This window comes from Haliotis asinina, chromosome 9 (genome assembly GCF_037392515.1).
Source record: "Haliotis asinina isolate JCU_RB_2024 chromosome 9, JCU_Hal_asi_v2, whole genome shotgun sequence".
Classification (NCBI taxonomy): domain Eukaryota; kingdom Metazoa; phylum Mollusca; class Gastropoda; order Lepetellida; family Haliotidae; genus Haliotis; species Haliotis asinina.
In genome coordinates this window covers 56,974,553-56,999,365 of record NC_090288.1, presented here as the reverse complement: position 1 = coordinate 56,999,365, position 24,813 = coordinate 56,974,553, and the positions used below count along the sequence as shown (strand labels likewise).

The 24,813-nt window shown below is 39.6% G+C and overlaps 1 protein-coding gene across 3 annotated transcripts in view; it reads left to right on the top strand.

The window, feature by feature from the left end:
• Positions 1–24,813, top strand: part of LOC137296185 (dedicator of cytokinesis protein 3-like) — a 139,793-nt gene that overhangs the window by 39,510 nt on the left and 75,470 nt on the right. For all 3 annotated transcript variants that reach the window (XM_067827900.1, XM_067827898.1, XM_067827899.1), the window contains exons 8-31: positions 3,200–3,363; positions 4,135–4,216; positions 6,221–6,281; positions 10,845–10,916; positions 11,241–11,310; positions 11,766–11,878; positions 12,443–12,568; positions 12,776–12,900; positions 13,383–13,481; positions 14,030–14,093; positions 14,560–14,666; positions 15,016–15,187; positions 15,660–15,757; positions 16,037–16,135; positions 16,920–17,020; positions 18,262–18,352; positions 18,628–18,680; positions 19,693–19,798; positions 20,238–20,424; positions 20,552–20,670; positions 22,000–22,104; positions 22,673–22,771; positions 23,130–23,224; positions 24,398–24,476. In XM_067827900.1, coding sequence (XP_067684001.1) covers positions 3,200–3,363; positions 4,135–4,216; positions 6,221–6,281; positions 10,845–10,916; positions 11,241–11,310; positions 11,766–11,878; positions 12,443–12,568; positions 12,776–12,900; positions 13,383–13,481; positions 14,030–14,093; positions 14,560–14,666; positions 15,016–15,187; positions 15,660–15,757; positions 16,037–16,135; positions 16,920–17,020; positions 18,262–18,352; positions 18,628–18,680; positions 19,693–19,798; positions 20,238–20,424; positions 20,552–20,670; positions 22,000–22,104; positions 22,673–22,771; positions 23,130–23,224; positions 24,398–24,476 — 2,487 coding nt within the window. The remainder of the gene's footprint in view (positions 1–3,199; positions 3,364–4,134; positions 4,217–6,220; positions 6,282–10,844; positions 10,917–11,240; positions 11,311–11,765; positions 11,879–12,442; positions 12,569–12,775; positions 12,901–13,382; positions 13,482–14,029; positions 14,094–14,559; positions 14,667–15,015; positions 15,188–15,659; positions 15,758–16,036; positions 16,136–16,919; positions 17,021–18,261; positions 18,353–18,627; positions 18,681–19,692; positions 19,799–20,237; positions 20,425–20,551; positions 20,671–21,999; positions 22,105–22,672; positions 22,772–23,129; positions 23,225–24,397; positions 24,477–24,813) is intronic.

Below are 24,813 nucleotides of genomic sequence, written 5' to 3'. Positions count from 1 at the left end.
TATTGAGAAAGAAGATATTCTATATTTCCAATTTGAATACCTTTTATGTGTTTATTATTCCGAATAAGTATTGCTAGAATTTCTACACAGAGAAGAAATATATAAGGAGATAGTGGATCTCCCTGACGACATCCTCTGGATATGGTAAAGAACTTAGATCCAAAACCGTTGACTAGAATGCACGATTCTATTCCATTATAGAAAGTATTTATCCATCTTTTTATTGAGTCCCCAAAGCCGAAAAAGGTCAGTGTTTTTCCAATGTAGCTCCAATCAACTGTATCAAATGCTTTTTCGAAGTCTACCATAAGTAATAGACCAGGGATCATATGATCTTCCGTGTGTTGAATTATATCATATATCTGCCTTGTTATTTCTCCGATATAACGACCTGACATAAATCCTTTCTGATCTTCGTTTATGAGTAATTCTAATACGTTTTTAATTCTATGGGAGATAGCAATAGAGGCGATTTTATAAAAGATTGATAAAAGAGAGATTGGGCGCCAATTTTGTAAAAACTGTTTTGATTTGTTTTCCTTTGGAATACAAGTTATGAGGCCCCTTCTTTGCGATACTGATAGCTGACCGCTTGTATATGCATAGTTGAGCGATTTAATCAAGTATTTTCCAATGTCATTCCAAAAAAGTTTAATGAATTCGGCATTGAATCCGTCAGACCCCGGGCTCTTACCATTTTTAAGATGTTTTACCGCTTCTAGCACCTCATCATAGACAAGTTCACCTTCTAATGTTTGAGAAATATCCTGGGACAGTTTAGGGACGTTATACTCATCAAGTAATGTATTTAAATTTATGTTAGACACGTCGTGTTTGGAGTATAACTTCCTGTAAAATCTATATACTTCTTCCATAATTCCATCTTGTTCGCTGAGAACATTACCATGATTATCCTCCAACCGACTAATTGACTTGTTCAAATAGTTCCTTGATTCTAAACTGAGAAAGTATTTTGTTGGTTTCTCCCCATATTCCAACCAATCTGCCTTTGATCTAACAATAATACCTTGTGTTCTTAATTTTACAATATCCTCATATTCTTTTTCTAGCTGGTTTATTTCAGTAAAAATATTAGCTTTCACATTTGTATCGTCAGTTTTGTCTAGATTTTGACTAGCCTTCTCTAATTTAGTTTCTATTTCTTTTTCCTGTTTTTCGCGTTGTCTTTTCTTATTAGCAGAATACGATATCGTTACACCTCTGATATTCAATGTTATCATTTCAAATAAAAGCTGGTCATTTATACCTACCCCATGATCGCATCTGTATTGATCTACAGTTTCCTTTATGGTTCTTTTAACTAACTGCACATAATCTAGGTCCTTTAAAAGAGAATTATTAAATTTCCAGAACCCTTTTCCTCGTTTCAGTTCAGATAATGTAAAAGTCATGGATATAAGGGAGTGGTCAGATTTGTAACTTGGTTCAATTTCAATTTTTGTTATGGATGAGATCATATTGTGTGAGACAAGAAAGTAATCTAGTCTAGCTTGCTTCATAGGTGTTGGCTGTCTCCAAGTAAAACGTTTTATAGAAGGGTTTTGATCTCGCCAAGGGTCAACCAGGTCTGTCTCATCCTTTAATTTTAGTAGTTGTTGCCTAGCTTTTGGATTGTTTATATGTTTATAATTATAGGTATCTAGGGCATAATTTTGGACGATGTTCCAGTCACCACAAATAATGACAAGATTACTCTTTAGGGATTTTACATCAGAGTCAAGTTCTTCAATAAATGTTGGGTTGTCATTGTTGGGCCCATATACAGTTATTATAGCTAAGGTATAGTCTTCTATCTTCATTTCAATTATGAGTTTATTACCAGTAGGGTCCCTTTGTTCTTTTTCGATTTCACAGTCAAAGTCTTTTGACACCAAGATAGCTACCCCCCTCGAATTACTTTTAAATGGACTAAAATAACATTTATTATTGCCCCATTCTTCTTGAATGCATTGTTCCATGTCTTTAGTAAAGTGTACATCTTGTAAACAGTATATCTGGGCTCGTTTTCGTTGTAAGAAGGTGAACAATTCTCTACGTTTATTCTTGTCGTTAATGCCTCTACAGTTTTGTGAAACAATTTTAACTGGACCAGCCATTTTGAAGATCAATTATGGGATACGTTGGAACAGAATAGGATAATGACATCGTAGGTTTGCAACATTCAATGAGTTCATATAGTAGTTTCATGCAACAAATAAAAAAGAAATAAAAGCAGAAATTCATATCCAACATAGTAATTGGAGTTGGTCTCCGTTACTCCCAGGGAAATGATAGCACGGGTATGTATTGAATGCTAATCTTACAATAACTGTTTATCCATGGTATTTTGTAAATCGATAGCAAAGACTTACTTACGGTCTTCCACCACTCTGAAAACTCCATGCAGTATATTCCAAGCAGAGAAAAATACAGATCGCTAACCACAACACAAAACAACTCCGTCGAGTGGGCATTTTCCCTCTCACTGCACCACGTGTTTCCACTCAATGACCCGCTATGCACGACGATCGCGTGCATACTAAAAATAGAACATAGGGCAGCCGGTACAACTTCTTGCGGTGCACAAAACATGGGGATGCTATTCTTGTCCCTGAACAGTTTTTTTTTTTATAAAAGAAACTTGGTTTAATACATGTTAGATGGTGGATTCCTTGTAAACTATTTTACCTTGTTTAAATATCCTAGTGATTTTATGACATATATAGAATAAAGTTCTTAGTTAATGTTCTTTCTGGAAAGTTGTTAGGAAAAGGCGCTCCTCTACGCACTGATGTTATTGTTTATGTTTGAGTCGTTTCCAAAAACTCATTCGACTTTCTCCCATGTAGATCCTGCTGTCTTGGGATCTCTTGTCTCCAGGATTACCTCAGCGTCGAAAACGCGAACTCTTGTCCATATCTTCTTCTCGTCTGAAACATGTTACACATATCCTAGCAAGGATGTTTGTTTCACCCAGTAGTAACTGGCTGCCAGGAAAATGGATCCTCATAGCATAATTTTCAGTGTGTACTCCCCAGGGAGTTGAGAATGAAATTCATACTTGATGGAGAGTTGTGAGCTTGCAACAGTTGGTGTCTTCAAAACAAATGATATGTTTGTGATTCTTGTTCAAATTTGGAAACATTTACAAATATCAAATTTGCCTAAAAAATCCCCCCAAAATGCTCTGCTTTTCCAGCCTCGCAAACAGACGATGAGAGACAAGGCGCGGAGTAGTCGGGAGAAGGTGGCATCATCTATGTCTCATCTTGTGATCAACTTTAAATCACTTGCTTGCAATGTTGGCGATGAATCAGAAACATACCTCTCCCTGTTTGACAGCAGCACCAGCAAGTTCATCAGGTAAGGCTACTGCAGGCTAGAGTTGCGTCAGTTAGAACTGTGTTTTGATTGCTTCAGTGTTTGCCAGAACCATACCTCTTCTACAGAGTTGAATGTTAGGACCTACCTCATGTAAGACTTTCTTCAATGAAATGACTGAAATACTTATTTACACCCATCTATATAGACCTAAAGTGTGCTTCTCACTGTATAAAAACTAATTAGTCCATCTGTTCTTTTCTCAGAATAACTGCATTTGAGGTTTTTGTTTTGCAGGGACAAGATTTACTTTTTGCTACAAAGTCAGTTTGACCTCTTAATCAGTTAAATTGATTTTACGCACACTTCAGTTATTGTTATGTATGTTCATTAAATGCATATGATTATCTACATTGTAATTATCCATCATTGACTATATATATGTTATAGAAAACATTCCTCTTGGTTTTGGAAGACAATCTAAAACCATTGTGGTCAGGATATCTTTATCATCAGCTCTGCAATCAAGCATGTTGTCTAAACTGGATTTTTTCTGCAGTCCTGATGAGTGCCAGTTTTGTCAGTTTACATGGTATTATGTCATCAAATCATTCTTGTCAATGTGGACTACCAGCAGTTGTCATCACAATCTAGTAGTCTTGGACTTGCAGATGGGTGAATGTTGAGGGATTGTAACTGAGTTTGATAAAAGAAGTGTTAACATATTGTCATCTGATTATATATACCCAAATAGTGCCTCCCAGCTCTGAGAGTTGATATTCTATGGATCATATTTGTTTTCATATTTTTCAGTGAGAAGTTCTTGGTGCGGAACACTAACAAGGGCATGCCTGTCAACATGGACAAGCTTCACAACTATAGGGGGATCTTCATGGTAAGGACTACTTCACAACTACAGGCAGTTCTTTATAGAGGGAACTTCACTTTGGAATATTTATGGTGAAGGGACTGCAAAACTACAGGGGATCTTCATGGTAAGGGGGGGTCTTCTCAGAAGTGGATTTTTATGGTAAGGGGTTTCACAACTACACAGGTATCTTCAATGTAAAGGCAGCATAACAAGGGAGATCTTCCTTGTAAGGGGAGCTTCACAGTTAGAGAGGTATAGTATTCCCAGAAATTATTGAGAATCATGTTGCGTCATGTAACTCATTACATTCATTAACTTCTGTCGTTTTACTTACATAAACATGTTAAAAGATCATCCTTTTACAGTCTCAGTCTTGTTTTAGTACTTTGTTAGACCTCCTCGCTCAGCAATGCATGCCTGAATACGCCTAGGCACACTACCCATCAAAGTTTGTAGGTAATCGTGTGACAGGGTATCCCAATATTGGACCACCTCGGCCTTCATATCTTCAATATTTCTCAGTCCCTTTTGGTTTATTCTGTCCTTCATGACTCCCCACACATTCTCAATGGGGTTTAGGTCTGGGCTGTAACTGGGCCAGTCTAAAACTTGAACATTTTCGCCCGACAACCACTGTTTTGTGTAGCGCGCAGTGTGTTTTGGGTCATTATCATGCTGGAAAATCCAATCATCTTCAAACAATGTTTGTGCTGTCGGAAGAAGGTGACCATTTAGAATGTCAACGTATCTTTCTTTTGTCAAGTTTCCCATGAAAACACACAATGGCGTCACTCCATGAGCCGATATGCCACCCCACATGTGAAACTTCGGGCTATGTTTTGGTCGCTGGTAGATAGGTTTGACAGTATCTTTGGTCCAAATTTTCACACAATTAGGGAAAAGCCAAACAGAACTTTCATCCGAAAAGAAAACATTATCCCAATCTTGATTTTCATGAGCCCGACACCAGTTTAAACGTTTTTCCTTTTGTGCATCTTTCATCAACGGCCAGGGAATTCCACGTTTTTTCACCCAATTAAGTCTCTGTAATTCCTGCCTAACTGTTTCATGCATACCTGAGGACCTCCTCTGCTAATCATTTCATTTCTGATGTTCTCAACACTTTTCAATTTGCCCCTACTCACAATCTGCCCAAGTCTTCGGCGATCCACAACACTGAATTTCCTAGGCCGACCTGCCCCTGCTTTGTGCTCTATCCCGGTTCCTGTTTGAATATTCTTCAAAGTTCTGTATACTGTAGACAGAGGAATACCATGTCTACAAGCTAACACTTTAGCATCAGCCTCACCCCTTTCAAAATCATCTAGAATGAGCTTTCTTTTCTCTCTTGCTGTAAATTCTGCCATGCCAACACAGGAAGCCGTCTGCTCAGACAAGAGAGATAACTCTTGACGTAATGAGCTGCCTTCTAAGTCTTCAAGAGTTGTCTCCCTTATTTAGTATGCTTAGTGCATAGTGAAAGCCCTTTTTCCAATCTTAGCATCATTAGAAAAAAAACAAAGATTTTCTCAATAATTTCTGGGAACACTGTATGCTGATTTCGGTGGTGGTGGTGGTGGCTTCAGAACTAGGGTGATTTTCTTAGGGTCGCGGCGGGGGAGCCTTGGTAAAGGAGCTATACAAATACAGATGGATATTCATCGTAAGATAGGTGTTTAAAAACTTTGTATGAGGAGAGGTATCTATTCCACATAACCAGACGAGCTGACTGAAATATTTAGCGTGTGATGTGGTTGATTTAATTCTTTACCCAATGTAGTGTGGATTATTGTTAATGGTTTGCTTGGTCCAGACTCAATTTCTCTTAAACAGCCTTCATGTGTATATTACATTATGTAATTATGTAACATGTGCCACTGTGACAAAGCACAGTTCATCATCCTTTTGTCTCTCTGCCTGAAATAACATGTCACACCATATTATCGATGTGACATACCTGTGAAGAAATGTGTATCAATTATATAATGTCTGTGTGGAATGTGAGAGTGAATCTTTTTTTATTGACAGGACCTTAATGAAGCAGATTTGGAAAGAGATCTCTATTTAGTGGCTCAAATATTTCGATCAGGTGAGAACTCGACTGAGATAGATTTATCAAGCCGCAGTTGTAATAACAGAATAACAAGTTATAATACTGTGACGTGTAATCATGTTTGGACATGAATAGAAACATTGTCATCTATAATGTTTGTTTGAAAGTGATCTCTTAAAATTAAAAACTGATAAAGTCAGTGACATATCTTTTCTTGTGATTATTAGTAGATAATTCATGTAAATAAAAAACATGTTTAAATGCCAAGTTAAATGTGATGTGAGCAGCTTACGTTGATTGCAAGAAAGTACAGCTTGTTAATATCTCAGCCACTTGCGTTGTCTGAACTGCCAGTTCTATGATGGAAGCAGTGGAGCTTTTATGTTTCACATGCATTGCTAATCTGCTGGAACTTGTGCTTCATGTGCAATTATTTAGCCTTATGTTGCTGACCTTATCACTAAATGTTTATGTCAATACCAATTAATATGTTTTACTGTTGAATTGTAAAACAGAATCATTTTGTTGCCAAAGCATAACCCAAAAAACACTCAATTGTGTTCAACAGAGATAAATGGTGAATTTTGCTATTTAGAGTTTTTTTTCATTCTGATATTTCTCAGTTGCCATGGAAACATTTTGGACTTTGTCTAAGAGAGGGATGGGCTTCATTTCTGAAGCTTAACTAAAAGACCTTGGAATATTTTTCTGCTAATTGTGACAAATACATCAAACAGAACCTAAAGTGGTGCCCTTTGCCATTTACATACTGTTGTTATTTATTATTTTCCCAGTTTCCATGGAAGCTGTTCCAACTTAGTCTCAAAAGGAAAGTGTGGGTTTCGTTTCCAGAGCACAACTCGAAACCTTTTTAATATCTTTCAGCAAAACCTGGCAGATATGTGAGGCAGATATTAAAGTGATGCCTTTTGCTATTGACTGAGTTTTGTCATTTTGTATTTTTCTTGTTTTCCATGGAAAATTTCTGGTTACACTTAATCACTCTCTCTCTCTCTCACAGAGATGTTTGGAGAGAGAGAGAGAAAGAGCGAGAGAGAGAGAGAGAGAGAGAGAGCATTTTTGATGTTTGGAAAGCTTGACATGTCAGGCATGAGTGTGGAATCAGAGACTAGGAATCATATATGTGTGGTGTTGCCGTGTGACAGGTATACCTCCAGCAGGAAATGGTAGATAAAGTTTGGAAAGGGAACATAGCCACATGTTTACACTTCAGTGCCTTTGACACTGTATTTTAGTAAACACTACTCCATTCCTGCTTATGACTGTATATGATTTTCACTGTCACAGGACAGATGTTTTAATTGTTAGTAAATGGTTGTAATTTGAACATAGACAATATATTGTGGATTTTTGGCAGTATTTCCTGTGGAAATGATTCAGAGCTGGAATATTTTATTTCAACAATGAATCATTGATGACTTCATATTGTGTTAGGGCGGTGGGGTAGCCTAGTGGTTAAAGCGTTTGCTCGTCACTCCGAAGACCCGGATGCGATTCCCCACAGGGGTACAATGTGTGAGGCCCATTTTCTAGTGTCCCCCGAGGTGATATTGCTGGAATATTGCTAAAAGCGGCGTAAAACCAAACTCACTCACTCATAGTGTGTTATGTTCTGGAAAAGTTGTTAGCAGTAGAAGGATGTTGCGGTGACACTTTTTGAGGCCAGCTAAGACTGATTAATAAAACCCAACATTTTACTTGAATATTGTTTCGTTTAACCTCTTGTGGATTTTTCAAATAATAAAAACTGGTGCCTGTAGTTTCTTGAACTCTTACACTTTCCATTGCTAATCACGGCACTTCAATGGATAGATGGTACTCATACTATCGACCACTGGTTTGTCTCTCCCAGTACAAACAACTCTCAAGTGCCTGGAATATAACTAGTAATGTAGACTTGCCAAACAAATCAGCCTGTATATAGTCAAGAATCTTCATATTAACTGTAATATGGCTGCTAAGATGCTGACTTGCCTGAAGAAACATTCACTTGCTGATATGTGCAATCTTTGGTTGTTCAGCTACGTCTATGTTACAAAGCAGCGAACAGCAAACCCTTCCCAAGAGTAAAGGTATTTTGCACCGCATCTTGTGTTCATTGTGGCATTAGTAACATTGTTGTCACCTGTTGCATAGAAACTGTAACCTTGTTGTCACTTGTCTGGTAACTGTAACATTGTTGTCACTTGTCTGGCAACTGTAACATTGTTGTCACTTGTCTAGCAACTACTGTCAGATGTTGTCTAGCAACTTTGTTTTTGCCTGTTGTTTAACAGCTGTAAAAATGTTGCCTGTTGCCTAGCAACTGGAGCAGTGTTGAAGCTTGTCGCATAGCAGCTGTAGCAGTATCATAGCTTGTTGCCTAGCAACTGTAACATTGTTGTGGCCTTGTATTGTGTTGAACAGCAACTATAACTAGGTCATTTTCAATTCTTCACAGGTTTGTGCAAACTATATTCCTCCATCGCTCTGTCATTAAGTTTGATATCAATACCAGAGAATGATTCGAATCGAATATGTCAAGGAATTTTAAGTTACATCCTGTCCAAGTAAAGATGCCTGTGGGTGCTCCGACCAATGTTTCTTGCGTTTGCAACATGTATGAACCTGTAGGTATCTGATAGACAAATGCTTAGTCTTTGAAGAAGCCCCAGGAACACTAGAAATTCAGAACCCTGGGAAATCTACACTTGCATTATTTGTAGCAAGCAGTAAGGGCTAGGCAGCAGGGAAAGTAATATGGTTCAGGGACAGAGAGGGACTAGTATCTGATCTACACCTTGTTTCTGTGTCCAGTAGTGGTTCACACAAAGGTCACAGGATCGGATCGGGTTCACTTGTGTCCAGCTACTTTTACTTGAGCTGACTGAGAATAGCCACTTCACTACCACAGCACAAACTTGCTTAATCTACTCACAGGGGATGGAGATACATGGTGTATTTGTTACACATGCCCATGAAGAATTGAAGGTGTTGTATCATCATCGCATGTTGTCTTGTAACTTTACAGTGCTTGGAACTGAGATAAGATAAGGTCAAGGCTATTGTGTTGTCTGCATCAAAAGACATTACTGGTGTTTCTTGGAATGGGGTGCATGATTTTATGGTGAAGATATACCATCAGTTCAATCATAATCACATTTTGATCTTCTAATTGTTAAACGTCATAATCAGCTACCTCCAGAAGCATCTCTGAAAAGTTTGGATAATAAATGATGCTTTTGCTAGGTGGCAGATAATTGTATGGCTCTCCATTAAGACTTATGTGCCATGCTGTGAATATGACAGATATTTATGCTTCACTCATAAAATAACATCATGATTGGTTGGACACCAAGGAGGTCTTTAGGAAATATGCCTTTTCACAAACCTATTAATCATTGCAGTTAAATTTGCATAAATTCATAACAAAAAACATAAAGTTTTTGAACACATTAATTGTTAACTGCTTTTAAGTATTGACTCTGAACAGTGTTCCAGACATAAGAAAGGTTATTGGATGCATATTGTCAGATATACAACCCGCCAAAGGTTGGAAGTTGATGACAAAATTCTATAAATAGTGTTGAAATTTCCTTCATTAAAGTCTATTAGGAACAATCAGGAGATCATTAGCTTGATAGTTTCCTAGGTAATTTACCTTGTCATTATAAGTAGTTTGTGTGTGGCCATAACCTTCTTAAATTATCTTATAATTATTGCAAAGGGGTCCTCATTCATTACTGAAAATGTCAAGTGCACAACAGCCAGATTTGACCTATCTGCTCTGAATAATCCTCATTTGACTTCTTCTGAATAATCTAATTTCATAGACAGAAGTTTCATTAGTGGGAAAAGTCAAGTTTTTGAGAAAGGAATGCGGCTGTTATACCATATGTTGTGATGAAATTCTCAGTCAACATTCTATGGGCTTACGTAACTTTGTATCCTGTCTGCATCCTTCTGTGTTCAAAGACGACTAATACAGTTGATCTACAGGTAGAGGATAGTATTTCCGTGTTGTGTATTGTAAAACTGACCTGTTTCTTGTGTGTTCTGTTTTGACATGGTGTGTTTGCATGTAGACTGCATTGCTTGTGATGATACGTGATTACTGCATTTTAGGAGAACTTGGTGTTTAGAACAATAAAGTTATTAGCATGCTTTTCTCCGCAGCCTGATGCCCTATACCTTTCATGTTTAGATGTATTGATGGGGCACAGATGGCCTAGCAGTCTTGGCAGTTTTCATGTCCCCCAAAATTGGTATCCTCAGGGTGGCCCAGTTGTTTTTGCTGCTCCAAGTTGATGTACAGAGTTGAGAAGAATTGCCATTAGTATTCTATGTTCCAATACTTGTTTGCAAAATAAGTTTGGTTTGTTTGCATCATCTGGTTTTGACTTTCACCAAATGGGTAAATGTCTTGAAACTTGCAGCACAGGAGGCATCTCACCCAAATCATGTCAGAATAATGTCCTCTGATTGGGTGAAAAATCTGACCTTCACATCATTTTGTAATGGAGTATATGATGTTATTACACATGAGGATTACTAAGTTGTTCTTGGAAGATTGTTGCTGATTGGTTGTTTATTGTACAGGTCGAATGCTGCAGGAATCTTCCAACAAGAAGATCCCCAAGTTTCATTACCGCAGACCGTGGGGGGTCGCAGGTGAGATGCCACGTACACCCTGTTGTCTAATTTGTGCACAGTCTCTTGGTGTGGGGATGAGGATTGCATTGTCACCTCACAGACTGCAGTTATATAAGTCAAGTAGTGTAATACTTCTGATCTTCTGACTATCGGATCTTCACTGTATGAAGGAATGTTTTGTCTTGTTTCTAAGTGTTGAAAGACTGTTTTGAACTTAGAAAACTAATTCTGAACAATGTAGGCAATGTCAATTAAAATGTTTTAGTTTTTCAAAGCTAGTTCTTTATTGTTAGAATCATTTTAATTTTCTGAAAATACATGAAAGTTTTATATATTTGACAGTGTTATTCTTGAAAGATGTCCTTGCATTGAAACGTGAAGAGGAGCTTGATTTTCACATGAAGGTCCAGAGGTATGTTATACTGAAGAACGCCGTAGCTGCATGTAGGTCAGTGTCCATGTTGCTTTCCAGTATGGGGTCATTGATTACTTCCAGATGTAAAGGTTTAAGTTACAATTGATCTTTAGAAACCTTTGCATGTACAAGGCGTTTGGTTTGTATTTGTCATTGGAAACCATGTGAGCTGACTGATACTTATGATGTTAGTCACTGGTTTGTCTGGTCCAGACTCCATTATTGATACATGGCCATCATTAAGTGGGAATATTGCTGAGCATGGTGTTTAGCAATTGATAACAATTTATTATTACAGCTGTGTTTCGAGTCGAACAGTAACATTTGTTACCTTGTTAGAGAGTAGTGAGTGAGTGAGTGAGTTTATTTTGGAACAGCACTCATCAATATTCCAGATTTATGGCAGCGGTCTGTCTTTGCAGAGAGTAAGATGGTGATCTATTTTGTTACAGCTGTGTGGAAAGTGAGTCTTCCTTCCCCAGCCTCCATGAGACATTGATCAAGAAACAGAACATGATGATTGGAAAAGGTTTCATCACCTCCGAGAAAGACAAGCAATCAATCGGTACCCCATTGTGAAGCATTTCAGTCTCACAAGGATTGTTCTTCTCCACTGTACCTGGCCTTTCTTGGGTTTCTCAAACACTACCTTCAGGAAAGATTTTGATCTTGAGACAAGCTTTTGAACTGATTATGGTTTATATTTCCACCAGTTATACACTGACTGTTGTGTAGAAGTATATTCCCAGTAGATATACACTGACTGTTGTATACAGGTGTATTTTCACCAGTTGTACAAGGATTTATGTAAACAAGTATATTTCTAGTAAACATGCACTGACTTTTGTATACTGGTATATTTACACTAGTTTTGCATTGACTGTTTGTATGCAGGTATATTTTCCATCAGTTGTACACCCTAGCTATTGTGTATATTCCTAGTAAGCAGACATTGACTGTTTGTATGCAGATATATTTTCCATCAGTTGCACACCCCAGTTATTGTGTATATTCCTAGTAAACAGACACTGACTGTTGTATGCAGGTTTTTTTGTCCCTCGGTTATAGACTGGGTATTACCTACATGTTGAATCCTATAAACTATGTCTACATTCCCTGCTCTGTCCAGGTATTGCTGTGTCACTGAAGTTGTTCCATGGGGACCTGGCCACCATCAAGGCAGAACAGCCCATGATGTTCAGCAAGGGCATCACAGTGGTGCAAAAAATGGGCTTCTCTGACACCATAAACCCAGGTAATTTTCTGACTCTCTGACAGCTCTCAACATTCTCTCTTGGTGACATTACAAATAGCAGTGCACACACCTATAATCATTCTATAAATCGATCTGTGTATTTGTCCATACTATTTTACCCATTTTGAATGCGTGTGTGCGTGCATGCGTGCGTGCTGTCGGGTGGGCGGGTGGAATGAAACCAATCTCAGCATTTTCTTTCTGCAGGTGAAGTACGGAATGACCTTTACCTGACCCTGGTCAACAGTGAGTTTGATCGAGGCAGTAAGAAAGCAGCTAAGAATGTGGAGGTCACAGTCACAGTCTATGACAGCAACGGTGACCTGATACCTGTGAGATTTACTTCAGTCAACTTTGCTCATAATCTTATCAAGTGATGCCAAAACAAAAAATGTGTAGATCTCTTGCCAATGCTCCTACCACCCTCTTCTTGGAATCTCATATCCATTCCCTCTGTTGTGTGCAAGTCTTAAACTTTGTTGTAGGTATCAGCTGTTTGGGAGATTATTTCTTTTTTTTTATCTCAAGTAGTAACTGGAAATGTTCTAGCGAAATAATGACAAGAGTACTCTCTTTCCCAGTGGACTTTCCTTGTAGGATTCAAGAGCATTCATTCTACTTATGCAGTTTGTAACTTCGAGTCATGTGAAGGAAATACTTCCAGTGGTCAGAATGACTTTATTTTAGTTTTATTTGCAAGGTAATAGTTGGATAAGGGATAGAGTCTCATTCATCTTCCATTTCTACATTGTCTCTAGCAGTGTGGTGTAGGACCTGCTCAACTGTCATGTAAAACCATGTTTCTGTCTGTTAGGAGTGCATATCAGGCGGATGTGGGGAGGATGCTGTCACCAAATACTACTCCTCTATCTTCTACCACAACAACAACCCCAAGTGGAACGATACTATACGTGTAAGTACAACATCACTTCAGGTGGGGCTGGAAGACCTGCTCTAGTGTCTGTCATCCCCTTGATCTATATCACCCATAGGAAAGGGTGCTGATCAGCTGATATTCTGTTTGCCATGAGCACCAAATAATACATTGATACACAAGGATAACCTGTGAAGATCTGAGCTAGCATTGTTCTCCAGCAATCTTTGGTTGTCGAAAGAAGCAACTAACAGGATCAGACTTGCTATATTGGATGACACATGTCATCGTATTGCAGTTCCATTGATTGCTGTTTATGCTGTTGAAGACTGGATTGTCAGGACCAGACTTTATCATTTACAGACTACCACCATATAACTTGAATATTTCCTAATGTGACATAAAACTATACTCACTCACTCACTCATCATTGCATGTGCTGGCTTGTTCCGAAGTGTAATCGCCAACAATGGATATGACTCACATTTCTCTACATTTCTGTATGAGCACCAGCTAGAAGAAATTGCCGGAGTTAAAGGTGACAAGTGGGAATAATTATTACTGTCAATGTTTTTTCCCTGTTTCAGCTGTCCATTCCAATAGACAAATTCCAGTGTGCTCATATACGATTTGAATTTTGCCATTGCTCCAGTAAGTAATAGCTACAAACAGTTCTTAATGTAGTATGAGGTCATTTTGTGAGCAAATCAAATCTAAATCGAGATGTTTTGTCATGTTCCACATACAGTTGAAACCATTCTAAGAGTGTCTTATATTTGAAATCAAGTGTTGAAATTCATGACAAGCTAAGTGCAATTATTAGATCGTTGTGTGGATAAGGATTCCGATGTCATCATAAATAAATTATCCTGAACAATTTTTTATTCCTCAGAGATCTGTTATAGAGGTTTCATTTTATAGATGTATCATGGTATTTTGAAGTTTCAAAATTGTCATTTTATGGGAGAATCTTTGATGCTTAATGGAAGATAGTCAGAGTTACATATTAAAGATGTTGTATTGTAGGAAGATTCAGATAAAAAAAGGAATCCAGTTGATATTCTCATTGTGAATTTCTCCAGGCAATTTATGGCCAATATTTCATGATTTCTTGCAGCTAGGGACAAGACTGAAAAGCAGCTGTATGGTTTTGCCTTCCTTTCTCTCAATCCTTACGACTCTGCCACTCAAGCAGATGGCACACACACCCTGTGTATATATAAGGTAGGCACACACTTTGTATATAGTTCAGGAACCCTTGAATATACAGGTAAAATTGCCCCTAGGTAACTCATGCCTGTTGTAAGAGGCTACTAATGGGATCAGACGGTCAGGCTCATAGACTTGGTTAACACGTCATTGTATCCCAGTTGTGTAGGTTGATGCTCATGCTGTTGATCACTGGATTTTCTGGTCTGACCACGACCATGTAGCATGAATATTGGTGAGTACAGCGTTAAACAACCACCAACAAAACGGCAGTTTTGCCAATACATTCTGTGTACATATATTCTAAATATCAGAGGGCACATGCTGTGAACACCCTATCATTTCTTCATTTATTTTCATACAGTGTGACACTGCAAGTAAAATCAAGAATTATTTGAAACTCCCATCATTCCAAGATGACTTTAGTGACCCCAAAGTAACAGCCAATTTGCCCAACCAACTTCCGTATGGTCGCAGCAGCAAGGAGTACCTCACCGTCACAACATTCCTATGTTCTACCAAGTTCACCCAGCAAGGTAAGGCACTTACAATCTCAAACAGGGAGATGTTGTTTTGTTCCAAGATCACAATATAGCTGTGATAAAGACGTTTTTGTGTTTTTGAATCTGTTTGCCCTGTTTAATGATTTTGATGAATGATGTCTCATACAGCCAAGGTGGTAGCTAAGCTTGTCTGGTCCTACAAGGCACAGTGACTTAATGCAGTGTATCACAGGATTTTGATAAGGGAAACTTTGGCAGCTCAACAAAATATGCCTTGGATGCTCAATGTAATCTTTACGAGTCAAGAGGTGGTCCACTAATTTATCATAAGATGATCCTCTTATCCACTAAGTCATCTTTACAAATCCACCAGATGGCCCACATAGCTGACTTTGCAAAGTCACCAGCTGATTTACTAAGTTACTTGAAAATGAGCTTCTGATCCTTTTAACACATTCATGACATATTATTCCTGATGTACATTAATACTGAGGTGATATTTCAGCTGACCTTGTCGGCGTATTCCAGTCCAGCAGTAGACAAGAGTGCATTGAGCAGAGTCTACGGAATCTTATTAACCTCCGTGGCCAGGAGGTTGTCAGGGTAGGTAACTCATTACATCTCATATTATGTCATTTAGACGTGCAACACTTTAGAGTCATTGTGGTTCTCATTCACAAGGATAGCTCGGAAACAGACAAAACTGTATTATGACTAAACAGTAATTCAGGATTACCATTCTCGTTAGAAGTGATCTGTATAAAGCAGATTCAACACAATGATTCTGCTACAAAACTGACATTCTCTACAAACATCAGAACATTTTTTCACATTTGCCCTATGACTAATATTCCTACATTTAATATGTCCTTCTCCTTCCAGTACCTGCAGGACATCCTGGATGCCTTGTTCTACATGTACGGAAACACCAGCAGTGAAGGGGAGCGCTTCAAACACTCTGCAGAAGTCTTTCATGCCTTAGTAAGTGGGACTTTGTTCCATATGATCTTGTAGCTATGACTACCTAACTTCTCTTTTTCGATGTAAACATGTTAAGGTGCTGAAATGGCTTTTGGGACCTGGGACAAGGCATTCTATATTTAACTGGACTTCACATTTAGAAAGATATTTAGAAGATATCCCCAACAACACAGAGTTTATACTGTGAAGCAATTCTCCCTAGAATAGGCCTACCTCAGTCCAGTTCAGATTTAAGACAATGTCATTTGGAATGCCTCTATGGTTTAGTGGATAGAATGTGTCCTTAGATAGTCTGTTGTTAGATCCCAGCCATGTCCTGACAAAGGATGTTTAAAAAGCACTTGTTGTTACCCTACCTCACATTCACTTACAAGGGAATAAAACAATGATTGGAGTCGGTGTACCGTGTATGCGAGGGGTGTCATGTCCAACTGTGACCTGGACTTTGAGTGGACGGTCACCATAGTCCAGCATAACTTAGGACTAGAACAAGCACAGACACAGACACAGACACAGACACAGACACAGACACAGACAGCAGCACAGAGACACACACAACAACAAACAACACACACACATACACACGTCAAACACACACATAGAATCAGTCACTATATGATTCGTGCGATGATTTGAAACATGACATAGTTTTGCAGTATCATTTGTGTCTTTAGCTAATGTTCCAGTGTGGATGAGGAGATGAGTAGGTCCCGTTTATCCCAAGTAATATGTTGTCAGAGTTTCGGGACTTTCACCGGCTTCAGGATGTTTCTCTTGTTTCCAGGTCCACATATTCAACCTGCTGCAGGACAGCAAGTTTGAGAAGTTTCTTTGTGTGCTTGAAGCCTATCTGGAGGAGAACTTTTCCTACCCTCTTGTTTATCGGTAAGTATGACTATTGGTGTGTGTGGCTGTTATTGAGTTGACTTTGCACAACTATCAGTGAATGAGGCTGTCGTGCATGCTTATCAGTGAGTATGATGTGTGTTGCGTCGATGAGGTCTTCAGAATAGCTACCTGTAGGTATGGCTGTTACCGAGCATAGCTACTGGTGAGTATAACTGTTATTGAGTAGCTACTGGTGAGTTTGGGGGTTATGGAGCATAGCTACCAGTGAGTATTGGTGTTACTGAGCATAGCTGCTTAGAAGCATGATTGTTACTGAGCATAGCTACTGGTGAGTATGACTGTTATTTAGCATAACTGCTTGTAAATATGACAAGTATGATTGTTAGCAAGTGTGGACATCAGTGAGTATGACTGTTAGTGATGATGGACATCAGTGAGTATGGTTGTTAGCAAGTATGGACATCAGTGAGCATGGTAATTAGTGAGTATGGACATCAGTGAGTATGATTGTTAGCAAGTGTGGACATCAGTGAGTATGATTGTTAGCGAGAATAGACATCAGTGAGTATGATTGTTAGTGATGATGGACATCAGCGAGTATGATTGTTAGTGATGATGGACATCAGCGAGTATGATTGTTAGTGATGATGGACATCAGCGAGTATGATTGTTAGTGATGATGGACATCAGCGAGTATGATTGTTAGTGATGATGGACATCAGCGAGTATGATTGTTAGTGATGATGGACATCAGCGAGTATGATTGTTAGTGATGATGGACATCAGTGAGTATGATTGTTAGTGATGATGGACATCAGTGAGTATGATTGTTAGCGAGAATAGACATCAGTGAGTATGATTGTTAGTGATGATGGACATCAGTGAGTATGATTGTTAGTGATGATGGACATCAGTGAGTATGATTGTTAGTGATGATGGACATCAGCGAGCGTGGTTGTTAGTGAAGATGGACTTCAGTGAGTATGGTTGTTAGCGAGTATGGACATCAGTGAGTATGATTGTTAGCGAGTATGGACATCACTGAGTATGATTGTTCGCAAGTGTTGACATCATTGAGTATGGCTGTTAGTGAGTATGGACATCAGTGAGCATGGTAATTAGTGAAGATGGACATCAGGGAGTAAGGTTACTAGTGAGTATGGGCATCAGTGAGTATGGTTGATAAAGAGTATAGCAGCCGATCGGCAAATGATTGGTAATAGGCCCTGATCACAAAATCTGATGGTGTGCAGTGAAAGTGAGTGTGATTTTTTCAGAGATCTTCTCATTTGCCTTCAAGAGAAGACGGAGCTTGCAGTCAGCTGTGCTGACTTTGACAAGGAATATACTGTGGAAAATGTTTTTCAGGTCAGTGATAATATGCAGTTTTGTCTAGATCACTTATGTTTAGACAGAGTAAGATGTATAAGACTGAGTAAAGATATTTCCTCCTTGTTTATATTGTGCTGCAAGCAACAATGTTTGTTTTCATTAATACAGTTTACTTTGAATGATTTGTAAACAATGTGAGAAAAACACATGCAAGAAAGGTTACTAGATACCCCAAGAGTTATACTAGATATCTAACTATAGTTAAGCTTTATAAGTACAATGATTTTTATATAGTGCTTCTGTTTGAACAGGTGCTAGAACAGATCTTCAGATTTATAGAGAAGTCCTACAAGCTGTTCCAGGGGTGAGTAACAATTCTTTGCTGTTTACTTTTTACAAAAACAAAAGGAATGGGGTAATGCCTTACTTGTAGATCAGAAAATAGTAAACAACACTGACTCTTTCAGTATGGTATGAACTATGAACTAAGAATTAAATCCAGTTTAGCCCAAAGCCCTGCAGATGGTAGGCTCTAAGTAACCCTTGTCTTCAGCACCTAGTAGTGAGTGAGTGAGTTTAGTTTTATGCCGCACTCAGCAATATTACAGCTATATGGCGGCGGTCTGTAAATAATCGAGTCTGGACCAGACAATCCAGTGATCAACAACATGAGCATCGATCTGCGCAAATGGGAACCGATGACATGCGTCAACCATGTCAGCAAGCCTGACCACCCAATCCCGTTAGTCGCCTCTTACGACAAGCTGAGTCGCCTTTTATGGCAAGCAGGGGTTGCTGAAGGCCTATTCTACCCCGGTACCTTCACGGGTCTAGCACATAGTAATATCCTGGACAATTACATGACTTGTATGTGATTTAATGCCTAACAGACAAATGCATAGATATTTTACCTGAAATATTTTCAGGTCATGGTGGAGGGGTCATCATATTGCTGGAATATAGAGGATACTATATGACCTTCTGTGTAGTACCATTCTTATTATATGTGTGAATGATTTGGTATCAAGCAAGCAAAAGTGAGTTTGATAGTAAACCTTTCTCGAGTTTAATAAAAATGGTATTTCAAGAAAGTGAGTTTAGTATTCTGTTTATACTCTCCAACATAAATATTGATAGAAACTGCAGCAAAATTGCTTACAGTGTGAGGACTTAGCTTTCCGCAAGCCAAGCAAGGTCTGGTACCATTGCAACTTTGTGACGTCGAAATTGTGAACCATTGTGTTGTCATATATCTAGTGTTATTATAGTAGTAGTAATTTTGCTGTTAAAATATTATACTGCTGTATCTTCCACAAGCGAGTAATAAATTGCTAAACACACTCACTCATTCACTCGCTCACTCACTGATTCTGCAGACAATATGGAGTTCAGCCAGACAACTTCAAGCAGCTCCTGGGCAGTGTGTTTCGCAGCTTTGGGAGAATCATGTCATCTAGTGAAATAGCCTCACGCAAAGCACAGGTGAGTCAGGGCAGATTGTCATAGTTAAAACACTGTGGTCTTGTCAGGTGAAGAAATAGTATAAGGTCTTTGTTTTGTACAGAAGAAAGTGCCCAAATCCATCCAATCTGGCAAGTTATCAACAGTGGCATGGAATCTCAGTCCAGCTCGTGACTTGTACCTTTATTGTCAGCTCTACAATCAGGCACATTATCGAAACCGGGATATTTCTTAAGGCCCAATGAGTGCCAGTTAAGACAGCTTCATAAGGTTTCAAGAGTGAGCATATGAGAAAAATTAGATTCAGGGTGGCTCATGCTCGTCCTAGCACATACCATTTCTCATGTCTGAGGTGAGCAATAATTTCAGTGATTTTATTTGATCCAAATTCTGCTCTCAACTTTGCTCAACTGTTAAGGTAATCTCACTCCAGGCAACTGAGAATTGTCTTTCCTTGCAGGTGATGCTGTTGAAGCAGCTGAACAAGACGTTCCAGCCGCTGCTGAAGCTCATCACCCGCAAGGAGCTAGCGGGTCTTGTCCAGGACATGTGCAGCAAGATGTCCAAAGACCTGCAGCCCTTGTTGCTGGAAGCCAAGGTGCAGCTGTGCCGTGAGATGGTCAACTCGGACCTTTTCCCCGAGCAAGGTAGGTAGCCATTACTGAACTAAAACTGTAACTTTCTTAAGCTTGTTCTGTCAGCTATTAGTTCTCTTTGTCTGAAATTAAGATTGTCGAAATTGAATATGTTAACAGTTGTTGGGTTGTCTTGCAGCGTCCAGGGATATTGTGTTGCCCATGTGTATGTCTGTCCTCAAGAAATGCCTTATCACCAAGCGGGTTCTTCCTCTTGCATCTCAGACCTTGGGGGACATCCTGGATCGGTTCAGAGAGGTCAGCATCACACCAGTGTTCTCCTTCTGTGTTGCCATAGAGGGTGTTCTTACTTGTCATAGTGGGGCACGCCTTCTGTGTTCCCATAATGGGGTGTTCTTTTTGTGTTGTCATAGTGAGGTGTTTGTATGTTGTCATAGTGGGTGTTCTTCATATGTTGTCATAGTGGGTGTTCTTTGTATGTTGTCATAGTGGGTGTTCTTTGTATGTTGTCATAGTGGGATGTTCTTTCTCAGTTGTAATTGTGGGTGTTGTCATAGTGGGTTTCTCTTTCTGTGGAGTCATAGTATGGTGTTCTTTGTATGCTGTCATAGTGGGGTGTTCTTTGTATGCTGTCATAGTGGGGTGTTCTTTGTATGCTGTCAATGTGGGGTGTTCTTTGTATGATGTCGTAGTGAGTGTTCTTTGTATGTTGTCATAGTGGGTGTTCTTTGTATGTTGCCATAGTGGGTTTTCTCTGTATGTTGCCTTAGTGGGTTTTGTTTGCATGTTGTCATAGTGGGGTTCTCTTTGTATTCTGTCATGGTAGGTTTTCTTTGTATGTTGTCATAGTGGGTGTTGTTTTTATGCTGTCATAGTGGGGTGTTCTTTGCATGTTGTCATAGTGGGGTTTTCTTTGTATGCTGTCATAGTGGGTGTTGTTTTTATGCTGTCATAGTGGGGTGTTCTTTGTATGCTGTCATAGTGGGTGTTGTTTTTATGCTGTCATAGTGGGGTGTTCTTTGTATGTTGCCATTGTGGGTTTTTCTTTCTGTGATGTCATAGTATGTTGTCATAGTGGGTGTTCTTTGTATATTCTCATACTGGCATGATACTTTATGTTGACGTAGTGGGGTGACGTTTGTGGGTTGACGTTTGTGTGCTACCACATTGGGTAATAAAGTGAATCTGTTTCTGTGTGGCCATGAGTAAAGAGAATGTGCCCTGTGTGGACATGAGTATAGGGAATGTGCCCTGTGTTGCCATGAGCCTAGAGAATGTGTCCTGTGTGGACATGAGTAAAAAGAATGTGCCCAGTGTGTACATGAGTAAAGAGGATGTATTCCTGTGTGTTCATGACTAAAGCTAATGTGTCCAGTGTGTACATAAGTAAAGAGAATGTGCTCTGTGTGTTCATGAGTAAAGAGAATGTGTCCAGTGTATACATGAGAAAAGAGAATGTGTCCAGTGTGTACATGAGTAAAGAGAATGTGTCCACTGTGTACGTGAGTAAAGAGAGCGTGTCTTCAGTGTTCATGTGTAAAGAGAACGTGTTCTGTGTGTTCATTAGTAAAGAGAATGTTTTCCTGAGTGTACATGAGTAAAGAGAACATATTCCTGTGTGCTCAGATCTCGGTGCCGGACGGAGACAGTCAGTACGTCCTGAAAATCCTGTTTGACTTGCTGATGCAGACTCTGTTGGTCATTGACGAGGCGCAGCAAGAGGAAGCTGGGGTGAGCGGTGTTGATACAGGGCAATTTAACACCTCAGCATGAACAGACTTTGGAGCATATCAAACTGAGGAATCGTCCTTCAAAATATCTTGAGCATATGACATATGGTAGTTCTGCAATCTTCTCCACAGTAAGGGAGATTGTTCAGGACTTACTGCTCAAGTGTGGCCTTTACCAGCAGACCCTTAGGGATACACAGGAATGAAGGAGACTCGTGTCTTGAATGATTTGTAATGTCCCTCAACTATAATTTCAACATTGTTCTGGGCTACATTTGAAATTTTATTTAGCTGATATATATTTGAAAGTACGATCACTTTATTTGGTGACTAAATGTTAGTCTAATGTGTTGGTGTGATTACCTTCTCAGTCTGCACCAAACTACCCAGTCAGTTAAGTTTGTTATCACCATGCTTATGCTTCTCAGTTTTATCAAAGTTGTAAACATTTGAGACCTGCAATATTTTGGGCTTTCCTCCTAAATTTGATCCACACCTTGAAATGACTGGAATGCACTTAGAAGAAGCATTGAACTGAACTGACTGACTGACTGACTGACTGTCTGCAGGGCATGATGATCTGCTGTCTGATGGAGCTACTGAGGAAGATGGAGGAGCTCCACTACACCTCCCTCATGAACACGTACCCCAAGGGGAGACCACTCAAGGTAATCCTCCCCATCCACAAGACGGAAGTCTGCTTGAGGCTATGTTGTAGCTCTTTTTTTATAAATCTCTCTTTGATTATGGTTATTGTATGCTTTGATGTCAGATTCATTTTGTGAAAATGCCCAAAGCACTGTTTCATTATTCCTACTTGAATCTCAGATCTGATTTAATGATGAGAGTAGCAGTTTGTTAAGCTGAATTTGAAAAAATGCAAGCCATTATGATCTTGTGCAGTTACTACATTTTTAGCCTGTAGTTATGCTTTTATATGTGTTGTACCACAGAATCATAGCTTGCATTATATATTAGGGAGAGTGACTGTGTCTTAGAGTGTGTAATGGCTGGTCTATTTTTCAGGACTTCCTGATCCGGGTGTTGCTGGTGTTCCGTGATCTCATCAAGCGGGATGTCTTTCCTGCCAGCTGGACTGTAATGAGGATGGCCACCAACCAGTGAGTAGCCATCACAGTCCAGATTCTATTCTCTCCAGTCCTCTCCAGCTCACCCACAGTCCACCTACAGCCAACCCACCACCTGCACCATTGTACTCACAGTCCACCAAAGGTCCACTCACAGTCCTTCCACCTGCCATCCACAGTCCTCCCACAGTCCACCCACAGTCTACCCACAGTCCTCCCACAGTCCATCCACAGTCTACCCACAGTCCACGTAGTCAACCAGCAGTCCACCCATTCTACCCATTGTGCCATAATCCACCCACAGTCTGCCCACAGTCCACCCACAGACAACCCAGAGTCTACCCACTGTCCTCCCACAATCCACCCACAGTCTACCCAAAGTTCACCCAGTCTACACATGGTCCTCCTACAGTCCACCCATAGTACACCCACAGTCTGCCGACAGTCCACCCACTCTACCCATGGTCCTCCCAGTACACCCAGTCACTGCTGCCATATAGCTGGAATATTGCTGAGTGCGGCGAAAAATTAATCTCACTCATTCACTCACCACCCACAGTCTACCCACAGTCTACCCTCAGTCTAACCAATCTACCCAGTGTACCCATGGTCCTCACACCATCCTCCTACATTCCATCCAAAGTCCTCCCACAGTCCACCAACAGTGTACCCAATCTACCCAGTCTACCTACAGTCCACCTTTTCTACCCATGGTGCCACAGTCCACTCAGTCTACCCACAGTCCACCCACTCTACCCATGGTTCTCCCACAGTCCACACGCAGACTACCCGATGTCCACCCAGTCTATGAATGGTCCTCCCACAGTCCACCCGTAGTCTACAAACAGTCCATCCACTATCCACCCACAGCCTCCCCAACTAACCCACAGTCTGCTCAGTCATCATCAACATTTGCTTTGCATCAAAACTGCTATTAAAATAGTACAATCACAGCATGCAAGTACAACACACATATAGTTCTTCAGTGATAAGTTCTGTTATTGCTGACTGACATGTTATGATGTCAATCAGCTCATTAGTTTTCTTGTTGGATTCATGAGTCCTACTGGTCATAAAGTTGGTTCATCAATCATTTGTGGCAAAAATGCCCACATTTGTAAGGAGTTCGAATTTGGAATTTATCAATTATATTAGTATTTCAGTGTTCTAGTGTTTAGAGTGTTAGACATCATTTTCTAATTTCAGTGTGATCCTGACTGCCATTCAGTATGTAGCCCAGTCACTCACAGAACACTTTCTCACCGGGATAGACTTTGATAACCAGGTGAGCTATGGGAGAGGCACAACATGGTGTGTGTATGTACTAACATTATTGACATTTTGAAAATTGTCTTCAATATTTATAACACCATTAGCATGAGAGGTTCAGATCATCCAGATTTGTGATGAATTTATTAAAACATGGCTTGGTATACTTTGCCTATTGACCAATCAGAATTTGACAAATTTATCTTAAGCGTAATAAGTTCTGTTATGTACAATAACATACTCTGTAACCTACAGTAACTTACACTATTACAAACAATAACCTACTCTGTTACGTACAATAACATACACTGTTATGTGAAGGATATATTGTGTTGATAAGGCATTAAGGCAAT